The sequence below is a fragment of the Telopea speciosissima genome, chromosome 2 (genome assembly GCF_018873765.1).
Source record: "Telopea speciosissima isolate NSW1024214 ecotype Mountain lineage chromosome 2, Tspe_v1, whole genome shotgun sequence".
NCBI lineage: Eukaryota > Viridiplantae > Streptophyta > Magnoliopsida > Proteales > Proteaceae > Telopea > Telopea speciosissima.
In genome coordinates, this window is record NC_057917.1 from 69897541 (window position 1) to 69910924 (window position 13384).

Genomic DNA, 13384 nt, shown 5'->3' on the forward strand with positions numbered 1-13384 from the left:
CAGATAAAATTTCCCTTGAATTTTCTTTAAAAAATAAATTTTTTGACTATTTTATCCCTTGTCCGTACCATGTTACCAATACGGTATTAGTATCGATGACTAGCAAAACCGGTACATACCCAATACATGTGATACGATACCGATACTTAGAACCATGCCCACGTCAGTACGATGCTTGGCACCCATAAGTCATGCATAACCCACCTTCTTTCCGTTGGATTCCTAGGGATGTGAACATGGTCGCTCATTCTCTAGCCAGGAAGGCCTTATCTGGGGTAAGCCAAATAATTTGGCCACATTCTAATCCTTGGCTCCTGGACCTTTGTCACCAGGATGCCCAGTGTAATACTTGCCCCCGTTCTAAATAAATTGACTGTTACCAAAAAAAAAACCTCATAACTCACAAGATGCAAGCGCCCATAAGTCATACGTAACTCATTACTCAAAGATGCCCATAACTGAAGGCAATTATAGTAGGAGCCTGGCTTCAAGAAATTGGAGTGAGTGAAGGATAGGAAGATGAGGGAGGGATGTGGAAGTGCGGTTGGCAATGCATGAATTTAGGGGAAATCTCTTTCAGTCCCTTCCCTACGTATGTAAGCTATGGTTGTGTTTGGTATGCGTTCTTTAGGTTGATTTTGCATCTCGGGCTATAAAAACTATTTTTATCATCATGCCAAATCGACCGATAATGCATACCAAACATTGCCTGGCCTATGTTTATCGAAGCTTTCTTATATAATATTTCATGACTGGGATTGGGCTCTTCTCCTTGAAGGGCATCATCCAATGAGAGCCCAATGAGGCATCCAATGGTTGGGCTGGGCCACACACATCTCGATGTTTGATTGGATACACATTGAGATGTGTGCAACACAGTCCAACCGTCGGATGCCTCATTAGGCACTCATTGGGCAATGCCCTCCAAGGAGAGGAGCCGAATTCTCATGATAGAGGGTTCCATGAAAAGCATCGGGAAGCATCGACAGGGTAAGATATTTACCTTTCATGGAAGCATGATGGTATTTCTCAATAAATAATTTTTTTCATTCTAAGAATATTAAGTAATTGTTCATCTTTTTGTCTCTGCCTTTTTAATATATACCGAGATTACCTATTAAATGGCACATTCTCATTATTTCTCTACCTCATGTGTATATCTATCACCCAATGATCTAACTAATCTTTACCAAAAAAAAAAAAAGGATCTAACCAATCCGATCAATTTGTAGCACAATACTATTTATGTAGTAATGTTTCAAGGGGTGTGGCGGTCATTTTGTACACCCTATGTTAGGGTGCAGAGGCAGCATGTCCGGTGCGACGAGGTGGCTTTCTTTCTTCCATAAGATAGTTTTAGTAAATAGAGTTAAAATTAGAGAATTTCAAAATTTTCCCAAAATTAATAAAGAAAATATAACGATATTACTATATTAGTGCTTTAACTGACCTCAACTAATTCCAATTGACTTTGCTTTTTTTTGGTAGGAAATTCCAATTGACTTTGCGCTGCTGGTATATATTTTCAACGAATGCCAAGGACTATTCTACTACTAGTAGATATTTTTATATAAAATGATAATACTGTTTAATTAATGTATTTATAAATCCAAATTTTACATAAGGTTATATATTATCTCAATATGTTTATATTTCATGAGAAACAGATGGTAGAGTAGAAAATAATAAAGAAATTTTGTAATCATTATCTCGCATGGTTATATCATTAATTTCAAACCATTCTATATTTGGTTATTAAATATAATAATTTATTAATCATCAATCAAAATAAAGGAAAAACATTTATAGGGGTCTTTTATAAAAAAAAAATTTGGTACGAAGTGGTCTTTTATAAATACCACCTCAATAACCTATCTATAAGGGTGTTCATGGTCATACTTAACCTTGCATCCAAACATCCATTTTAACTTCATAGAGCTAACTGGGCCTGCTGTGGTTTTGGGCTGGATGGAGATAACACTTCGAGTGTGTCAGGGCCTCTATGCCTTAATGGGTTAAGGCTGTAGGTTCTCCTATAACACAATAGGAAGTGTAGTGCATATCCAACGATCCATGCACATGTTGTAACTGGGTCGGGTCTCCCTCACTCCATTTCTAGGGACAACTGAACAAGGCCTGCACTAATTCTGATGGACTTGATTTGGCAACCTATCCAGTTTCTGGACCCCAAGAGCCAAGAGTATCTTGTGTTGGAATTGTCAGAGGTGTCGCCAAGTCACCAACCCTTGACAATTCAAAATTTGGGGCCTCTATGCGCTTAGGTTCGGCCATGTATTGTCACAACCCACAACCCAAATCCGTTAAGATTAAGATCCTGAGATTTTGATCTTCCCAATGCATATCGTGAAATTCAGACATTTTTTTTTTCCCAATAAAACTCCATTATTATGAAAATCTTACAAAAAAGTAACCCCATCAATTTATAACTGGAACCTCAACAATTAAATGTCCATATAGCCAAAATCTCGTGACCACTATAAATTAAACTAATTAAATTATTACATATGGTCCAATTCTATAACATAATATTAAGGGTGTCAAACGGTTCGATTTCGGGTATTCGGTTCCATGATTTGAGAGTGTGACCCGGAATCAAATCGAAAATCGAGTTGGTTCTAGGACCACCAACCGAATCCGAACCTCATGATTCTAGTTTGATTTCTAAATTCGGGTCTAATTCGGTTTTGGGTTACGATTCTAATTCGGTTGCACACTTGAAGAGTTGAAAAGGGAAACTAAGAAAGGTAAATAGAGAAAACCTGGAAAGTGAAATATGAAAAGTCATTAGGTTAGATGGTTATAAAAAATACAAACAAAATTCATTGAGTTTTTTATTTTCCCCTATGGAAAGTGGCATATAAATTTCATTTCGTTGGATAGTTACCAAATAAACAATGAAAACATAGGAAAGTGGAATATTTAAAGTCATTTGGTTAGATATGGTTACCAAAAAATGTAAAAGATATATGGATTTAGATTAAGTGGTTTATTCGGTTTGGTTTTGGTTCAAACCGGATCTTGTCATGAAAGCGAAATCGAACCGAACCAATTAGAATACCATATACCAGAACCGAAACCAAACCGAATTAATTCGATTTGGCTAGGTTCGGTTAATTCGGCTCGATTTTCGGTTTCGATTTGATTTTGACACCCTTACATATTCTACATAAAATGAATTCCCAAACAAAATCATGCCCGCTCATCAAAAACTCCAACTTAGCTATGTTGACATTCACTACTGATATGTAAGGAATCTACTATACTGAGCTGCAAAGCCCTATAAGATAGAACATGACATAACAACACTAGAATAATTATCCTCTTTTGTTAGCTGCTTGGACAGGACCATGCTGTCCCCTCACATGGGGGCACGAAATGATGACCTAACTCCCTGCTCGAACACACTGCCCGAGCGAGGTTAAGTCGTCATTTTGAGCCCCCATGTGAGGGGACAGCATGGTCCTGTCCTGACAGCGAACAAGAGAGGAAAAAAATTCAACAAAACTATATAGGAAGTACGAATAACATTTTATAAACACATGCGAAACATATTAATTAGGTCCATCAAATACAAATGAATCACATGTATGACTAACTAGCACTACACACATATATAAATTACTATCCTGAGAGAAGTTATCAAACTAATTGGATGAAATTCATGACAACTATGTAAATTGTTTGCAAACATATTTAATGTAAATATTATTATTAAATAATTATATTTTATTATTTGTTGTGTTTAATCAATGGTCAAGATTCTTTGTGCTGGCTGTTTCGATTGATTAGGATTTAAGATGATGCATTTTTCATACATGAAAGTCTATTATACAACGTTGTTAAAGTAGAGGGACTTAAATGAAATTATTTCTATCACTCAAAGGTTTACATGTTTATTTTCAACTGTTGTTATAATTATTATTAATTGGTTTATTTTTGGACAAATAATATTCAATACTATAAATGAGTCACACTCATTTAGTGCAACATCAATGGAAACACCCTATAGGATAACACCACTTTGTTGGCATTTCCCCAACCTCCATTCGGGTTAGAACAGAGGACTAACCTCACTAGAATTGCAGTCTATCCCCCGTAGTTAGCCTCAAAACCAAAGGGAATAGCGGAATAGAGAAAGTTCCACTATGAATGAAGTCTATGTTCCGTAGACTGAACTTCACGGTTATGGATACAAGTTCCAAAGGCTCCACAAAGTTTTGTCTATAGCTTGTTCATTAATTCACTCGACCACTCAGACTTAATGAAGCAGTCCATGTAGACTTGATGAGAACTTGTTAGACAAGTAACTGGTGAGTACAAGTCAAACCTATGAAATAGGCTTTGAGTTCCCTTGCATTGCAATAAATTATTACCGCCGTGCTCCCTAGCCCACGGTTTCTAGCGTTTTGGAATTCCTCAAAATTGTGGTTGTGTCTCCCTTTCCTCCTCCAGTTATTCTCTTTCATATCTCTTCAGGTTTTAAGAGTTAGGATCTATGAAATTTAGAAAAACTGTCTCTACTACATTGATTTTCGTTCCCCGTGTCGAGTCTAGCTAGTTCAAGTGCCACAGTGTTTTGAATAACTTGCACTCGTGGGTTTTGAGGTAATCCTTAACATTTTTTGTATGTATTTGATTGAACCTGTATTTAGAGATGTAAACGGATCGAATTCGAATCGGATTGGGTACTATCCGAATTCGAATTCGCTTAATCCGCTATCCGAATATCCGCCGAATATAATAACATAATATCAAATTCGAATTCGACTTGTTAAACGGATTTCGGATATTATCCGGTTCGATTCGCTTAGCAACGGATACCAAATATCCGAATGTTTCTATCCGATTACCGTCCGATTGTCCGCTTATGTTTTCTATTTATTGAGCTTTATTTCTTCTTAAATCCTGTTTGCAAGTTCCTTCAAAGTCCAATTTAAAGATTTCACTCATGAATATAATAAAACATAAAAGCCTGATCTAAAATCCAACCAAACCTGCAGTATCCGAATATGGAACAACCCAACAAATATAAAGCAATAGGTGATACTGTAGATAAGACTAATAACAAATCCAACATACAACCATATTCATACAGTTAAAAAAAAAATAAAAAAAAACTGAAAGATAGAAACTCACGTAAATTTGTTGCCGACAAACTTGAGATCGACAACCTGAACAATGAGTTATGAGACTTCAGAGGACGATCCAAGAGATGGATTCGCTAGAAATTAGAATGGTAGAAATGGCATCAAGGGTAATGCTATAAAGAAGAAAAGAATGCATATGAAACAATAGAGAGAGAGAGAGAGAGAGAGAGAGAGAGAGAGAGAGAGAGAGAGACTTACCTTTGACAGTTGCTAGTGGTGATTGCGCATGCAGAACGACGTCTCTTGTAACAACGAAGATGTGCACAGAAAGGCATGAAACGATATGTATATGAAACTAGAGAGAGAGGGTTTGTAGATTTGTAGTCACAGCGGAGGAAGGCAAAGAGAACGTTGAGCTTTAAGGTTATACTTGAGAGTCTTGAGAGTTGAGAATTGAGAGACCGAGAATCCGAGATTTCAATTTTCAAAGAGGTTTTTGGCTTTTCAAGTTTCCATCGAGACTTTTGGTTTCCCTATCTTTTTTTTTTTTTTTTTTGTCTTATTTACATTTTTACTTGTGGCTTTCCATCGAGACTTTTGGCTTTCCATCTAGACTTTTGGCTTTCCTAATTCCTTTTTTTTTTTTTTTTTTGTGGTCTTATTTATATTATTTTATGTATTTCTACTTTTTGTTTTGTTTTTATATGTTTTTTTAATAGGTATATGATAACATTGTATCATAGTCAAATAGTAATACATATAAAACAATCATATTTTCTACTTACTAGCTACTAAGTTATAAATATAAATAAAATACAAAATCCAAGAAGGCAACTTAATCGGATAGACGGATACAAATATTTTATTTCGGATATTTTAATACCGTCGGATAGCTAAACGAATCGGATAATAATCGATCGAAAACATAGATTACCATATTTGTATTTGATTAGTTTCAGACGGATTCGGATAGTTTCCGGATAGTGAATTTTCGAATACGAATCCTCATAAACGAATACGAACTCGGATCGAATACGGATTTTCGACTATCCGTTTACATCTCTACCTGTATTACATGTACCATGATGAGAGATGCAAAATTTTTGTCGGGCATTCTCTACCGCCAATAGTGACATCCCAATAGAGGTAATTAAGCTCCTAAGCCCAGGAAAATTATCTCCTCCAATTTTCTGCCCGGCCCAGTTCCCCCAATGCTTGTAATAAGGTGGAGGGGGTGGACTCCACCTGGAGTGTTCAAACAGGGGTAGTGTGGTCATTGTGCCCCCTTATTATACGACTAGACAAAAATCTCTTGCCCTTCGATTATTTTCAACAAATTGTCTTATACTCCATGGAATGATTTGACGATTCGATAGAACCTCCAAATCTATAAAAATAGCATCACATGTTATCTCAGGATACCATTCATTATTGTATGCTTTGAAGGCGTGGGTTTCCTCATATCTTTTCGATTCTCGTAGAATAAGATCTCGATTGGCTATGATGTCAGGGTCCAATTCTCAAGTCTCAGACTAATGAAGCAATGGCGTATTTTGTTCTGTTCTAGTATGTTTTTCGGTGACATGCCTACATTAAGACAACGTTTGGTATGCATTCTTAAAATACATTTTAGAATGATAAAAATAGTTGTTTTAATCGTCCAAGAGTGGAAAATTGATATAGAATTCATTCAAAAAATACATACCAAACACAACCTACGAGGACCCGGTGACATAAAGCAATAAAGCCACTACTACACAAAGACCCATAGGAGGGGTCGGGGGGAGTTGAAATTGAATGGTCAACTCACTCATCACGTTTAGACTTCAGAGCAGGACACAAGGACAGCAAGACCTACTGAGTGGGGCCTACAATTCAACGGTCAGGATTTATTTGAAGAATTTTACAATTAAGTTTTCTTTATGCTAAACATTAAAATTCTCAACGACCCAATTGCATAAACTCTCAGAGGGAAGCTTGGAAGTTGTAAGATCTGTTTGGTTCCGAGGGAGGGAGAGGGAGCAAAGTGCAATCCAAGATGGGTTGCTCGTTTTCAGGTTTGAATGCTCTGTACGATGCCGTTAATGGCGGGGGTGATGTTTGGATCAATGAGAACCGTTTCAGGATTTTGAGACAACTTGGAGAAGGTGGGTTTGCGTACGTCTATCTCGTCAAAGAGGTTGGAAACGACTCGGCTGTTGGTGGTGGCATTGGGAAGAAAATTAAAGACCCATCTCACGTTTCAGGTTGGATCGGTCTTCTTACTAGTTTCATGGGTTTTGTTCTGTTTTCGTGTTTCAGGAATTTGTTTCTTGTTAATTTCATTGGGGATTATAAAGTCGATTTGTTTCATTTAATTCACTATGTTGAATTGTTCGTCAGAATATGGAAAAAGCGATCTTGCATGTAATTCACTATGTTGAATCATATAATCGAGTCACTCTGGTATTCGCGTCAATGAGTTTTTGTAGTTCTTCAAAATTTACTTCGTTGTTTCACTTTACTATGATAGTGTTGAATTGAACTTTATTCTGAAAAAATGTGTTGTTTAGATGTCTGAAGAGGTACTTCTCTGCTTCTTCTAGTGACTGATATGAAGATCTCAACCTCCCATCCCGGGTGCTTCTCTCCGTCTTGTTATTCCAATGATAAATTGGAAATGGGTTTATTTTTTATTCTTTATCTGAACTGCAGTTTTGCATTTAGCAACTTGTTTCTTTGGTCTTTGTTGGATTTCTGTCCTGATCTAAATGATTGCATTTATTAGATAGTGGTCAACTGTTACATATTTTTTGGGGGAGGGGGTGGTTTGGGATGGGGTAACTATTTATCTATTGGGGAAAGGAAATGCATTTTTAAGCACCTTTCAGACCATTGGTGCTCCTGCCGCCACCCCCTCCTTGAGCACGTTGCCATTAACTGTGATGGATCCTACAGCTCAGATAGGGGTGGTAATTATGGATGTATAGGAAGAAACAGTGGTGGATGAGCCCTGTTTGCAGTGCCTCCAATTTCTGTGATTGTTCATGAACTCCGAGCCATTATTATTGGTCTTGAAGCTGCAATTGAACAGGGATTTCTTAAGATCAGTATTTAGTTAGACTCAAGAATGTCGTAGATCATATCAATGGCTGTGAACATGCCCCTTGGGTGTTGTGGTGGATGATCAATCACATTAGAGGTTTTACTCATAGGCTGGAATCTTGTGCTGTTAAGTTACTGTACAGAGAAACCAACAGGCCAAGTGGCCAACTGTGCTCATGGGTTTTGGTAGGAAGAATTTGCTCTTTCAATGACTTTCCATCTGAGATCCAGTTTTGTATTTTGAGGGATCTCAGAGGCTGTAGATATCCTAGATATTCTTGTTAATTGGGGGTGGGGGAGGGGTGTTTAATTTTATATAATATAGTATAATCTTTCCTTTAAAAAAAAAACCAAAGGAAATGCATTAATAATTTGTAAATGAATTGGTCTCGTTATATTTTATTTATTATCCTACTTGTTTTTCTTGGTTCGGAGAACAGTGCCAAGGATGCTGAGTTATGATTGTGATCCAATACGTCAAACAGTTGAACGAGGAGCTCAAGTTCTAACTAACCTTCTATGTTGGTGCAGATGATGGTACATATGCAATGAAAAAGGTCTTAATTCAAAGCAATGAGCAGTTAGAGTTGGTGAGGGAGGAGATTAATGTCTCATCTCTTTTCAACCATCCCAATCTTCTTCCACTTCTTGATCATGCTATAATTGCAGTTAAGGTAATTTTTTTTTGGGTAAAATTTTCGTCCTTAAGTGATTTATATACATGCATCAGTTTGGTTTTATATTTCTATACATAATTGCTTCTAACTGGATTGATGAATCTTCTCCTTTCAAATGAGGAGTGTTATTAACTTTGTCTTGGTCCAGACTTTGGTATCCATGGAAGTTTATGGATGTCCATATTTGTAAAGATTATGAAAACTATGGAAACATGATAGGACCATCGGAAATTGGAGGCAAAACTTCATGCATACACACACATACACCCATTTTCGTTCTGTATGTATTCACCTTTGATTCAACTATAATTATGTTATTTTGTAATGCAATATGTATATTAGTTTTATTTTTGGGCAATATATCACTCCATCAATCTCTCTCTCACATAAACATGTACAAATACATTCTTCATTTTGTATACTTCACAAAAAAAAGGGTTTCAAACAATGTTAATGCACGAACATTGATTGACATGCACAGAAACTGACAAATGGGTGTAGCTGTTGTTAACTTTTGCCACAGGAGGAGATGTGGAATCCTTCCAGCTACCCACCCTGTCTATGTTAAACATTAGGATTACAGCCTTACAGGGTTGCGCAACCTCATTGAGATGTACATAACAAGGGGTGAACAAGACAACCCTTATCTGTGTCAGTCACAAGTGAATGTGTCCTTGCTTTGTTGCCAAGCTTAGGATGGACTGACCCAGAATTCCCATTCCCGTTTATGCTTACCATGTGATCAAAGTTTAAATATTTGTTCTGGAGAATAAGATGATTGAAGAAATAATTGAATGGCTTACCAATGTGGTAGCCCTCCACGATTTATTTATAATAGAAGTTCAAGCATAAACCAATTACAAATAAAACTCTAACTCTAACTAACTGACTGTAATAATAATCAGAATAGAACTAGGAATAGAAAATAATAACTAGAATAAGAAAAACACCCCATGGGTCGACCCATGGGTCACACGAATACCCATATTTCAACACTCCCCCTCAAGTTGGTGCATAGATATCAGTCATACCCAACTTGCACACTAGAGGTTGAAAAACTTTTCCACTTAATCCTTTGGTGAACACATCAGCCAACTGTTCTCCAGATTGCACATAAGGAACACAAACAGTCCCATTATCCAGATTCTCCTTGATAAAATGACGATCAATTTCAATGTGTTTCGTCCTATCATGCTGCACTGGATTATGGGCAATACTTATTGCTGATTTACTGTCGCAGTAGAGTCGCATAGGCAGAGTAATAGGAATTCTCAAATCTTGTAATAAGGTTTTGAGCCACAATAGCTCACAAATACCAAGAGCCATAGCTCTAAATTCAGCCTCTGCACTGGAACGGGCCACCACTGTTTGCTTCTTGCTGCGCCATGTAACACAATTTCCATCCACAAATGTACAGTAACCTGTGGTGGATTTTCGATCATGAGAACCAGCCCAGTTTGAGTCAGTGTAGGCTTCAATCTGTAGATGATCATGACGGGATAATAGCACTCCTTTACCAGGGGCTGACTTCAAGTATCTCAAAATCCTGAGTACTGCCTCTAGATGATTAGATCGGGGATCATGCATAAATTGACTGATAAGACTCACAGCATAGGCAATGTCAGGCCGAGTGTGAGATAAATACATTAATTGCCCGACTAACCTCTGATATCTCCCGTCCACTGGTTCTCCATCAATGTCTCGGAAACGAGCATTTGTCTTAATGGGAGTATCCATAGGAGAACAGCCTAACATGCCAGTTTCGGAAAGAAGATCTAGAGTATACTTTCGTTGAGATAAGAATAGCCCTTGAGAAGAATGGGCCACTTCAATCCCCAGAAAATAGCGAAGTATGCCTAGATCCTTGATCTCAAATTCCTTGGCCAAATAAGTCTTCAACTTCGAAATTTCAGCAGGGTTATTTTTAGTTACGACTATATCATTGACATATACTATGAGGAGAGTAATAATGCTGCCCGATGTCTTGATGAATAAGGTGTGATCTGCGTTGCTTTGTTTATAACCAAATGTCAACATCGCCGTCTGAAAGTGACCAAACCATGCACGTGGTGACTGTTTCAGACCATACAAAGCCCGCTTAAGTTTGCAAACCTTGCCGTGAGTTGCAGCAGATGAGAACCCAGGAGGAACATCCATATATACTTCCTCCTCTAATTCACCATGGAGGAAGGCATTTTTAACATCAAGCTGCTGTAGACTCCATCCTAAGTTCACTGCGCAAGAGAGAATTACCCTGATAGTGTTCATTTTGGCAACAGACGCAAAAGTCTCCAAATAATCTATCCCATATGTCTGAGTAAATCCGCGAGCAACCAACCTTGCTTTAAAACGGTCAACAGTTCCATCAGCTTTTTGTTTAATTACAAAGACCCACTTGCAGCCAACAATCTTCTTTTGTGGTGGAAGTGTGACAAGGTCCCATGTACCACTCTTCTTAAGAGCTTGCATTTCTTCAACCATGGCCTCTTTCCACCTAGTATCTGCAAATGCCTCCTGCCAAGTCTGTGGTCTGGAAACAGAAGATAAAGAGGAAACAAATGCATGAAATGAGGGAGATAAAGACTTATACGAAACAACCTGTGAGATTGGATATTGCGTACAAGACCTTTTCCCCTTCCTAAGAGCAATGGGTAGGTCAAGTGATGGATCGGAAATAATAGTAGAAGGATCCAAAGGAGCAAAATCTAAAGGATCAGAAATATTACCAGAGAAAGTGTCATTCGGTCCTGGTTCAGAGGACAACTCTTGGTGTGGTAATACTGCAGTGGTGGGCTGTCGTTGCCCTTTTTGCTTTCGATAATACTGCTGATTAAAGTCTTTCTCTGGCTGTACGCTGCTCTCCCTGGACATTATCATCTAAAGGTACATGATAGTCATCAATAGGTTCATGTAGAGGAGGAATAGTAATCGGCACATCTTCTATAGTAGATGTAGACTCCCCCTGAAGAGGTGCCGAGGAGGGAAAGAAAGCCACCGCTTCATGAAAAACGACATCCATGGAAACAGAAACACGACGAGATATAGAATGGTAACATTTATATCCCTTTTGGGTGGGAGAATAACCAATGAAAATGCAGCGGAGACCGCGAGGGTCAAGTTTACCATGGGCATAGTGGTTTCGAACAAAACAAACACACCCAAAATTTTTGGGAGGAATAATATAGGAAGAAGACCCCTTTAAAAGGTCAAGAGGGGATTTATAGTCAAGAACCCGAGAGGGCATTTTATTGATAAGATAAGCAGCTGTTAAAACAGCCTCGCCCCAAAAATGAGAAGGAACATGCATTTCAAACATAATAGAGTGAGTTACATCAAGAAGATGTCTATTTTTGCGTTCAGCCACTCCATTTTGGGGTGGAGTGTAAACACAACTGGTTTGATGAATAATACCTTAATTAGCAAGAAATAATTGAAATGCCCCATCTAAATATTCACGACCATTGTCGCTCCAGAGAGTTTGAATGGTGGCTTGAAACTGAGTTTGAATCATGGTATAAAAAACTTTAAAACAGGAAAAAACTTCACTTTTGTGTCGCATTAAATAAACCCAAGTGGTGCGTGTGTGACAATCAATAAAGGTGACAAACCACTTAAAACCAGAAATAGAGGATGTGCGTGAGGGACCCCAGACATCAGAATGAATCATAGAAAAAGGCTTGGAACATCTTTTATTTGAACTAGAATAAATAGAACGAGTTTGTTTTGCAAAAACACAAGCCTCACATAATAAAGAGTGAGGATTACAATGCTGAAATAAAGCAGGAAAATTTTTAGCTAATGTTCCTAAAGGTGGATGTCCCAATCGATGATGCCATCGATGCAATTCAGATAAATGATGGTCAGCGGAAGTAGCAGTAAGAGCCTGGCCAGACTTAGCAGCAGTACTGGAGATAAGATCATCGTCAAGCAAATAAAGGCCACCACACATTTTACCAGTTCCAATCGTTCTCCCTGTCCCCAAGTCCTGAAAGACACAATGTGAAGGATAAAAAATAGCTTCTCAATTGAGATCAGATGTCAAACTACTGATAGAAAGCAGATTAGAAGTTAACTTAGGGACATGCAAAACAGAGGACAAGGATAAAGAAGGGGAATAATGGAGGGCTCCCTTCCCTGGTACAAAGGAAAGAGAACCATCGGCTATTTTAATTTTTTATTTGCCAGAACAAGGAGAATAGCAAAAAAATAAATGAGATTGACCAGTTATGTGATCAGTGGCTCCGGAATCGATTATCCAAGGATGAGATAATGCCGAAGCACAATGACCAGCAAAAGAAATACCTGGTTTGGAGAGAACAAGGTTGGATTCAGAAGAGGGAACCACAGTCGAGGTAGAGGTAGATGCAGATGAAGATGTGAGAGACCCAAAGTTGGTCATCATACGACGAAAGACAGCAAGTTCTTCTGCAGAAAGCGTGGTAGTAGGGGCTGTTTCAGTAGCTTCGGAAAGGTAGACTTGTGTGCCACCACAACCACCACGACCACGACCACGAC

At 38.1% G+C, this 13384-nt stretch overlaps 1 protein-coding gene across 1 annotated transcript in view; it reads left to right on the forward strand.

The window, feature by feature from the left end:
• The first annotated feature begins 7101 nt into the window (after positions 1-7101).
• Positions 7102-13384, forward strand: part of LOC122652957 (probable serine/threonine-protein kinase DDB_G0291350) — a 28089-nt gene continuing 21806 nt past the window's right edge. Inside the window, exons 1-2 of the mRNA XM_043846842.1 lie at positions 7102-7354; positions 8724-8866. Of these exons, the coding sequence (XP_043702777.1) occupies positions 7147-7354; positions 8724-8866 (351 nt within the window). The 5' untranslated portion in view covers positions 7102-7146. The remainder of the gene's footprint in view (positions 7355-8723; positions 8867-13384) is intronic.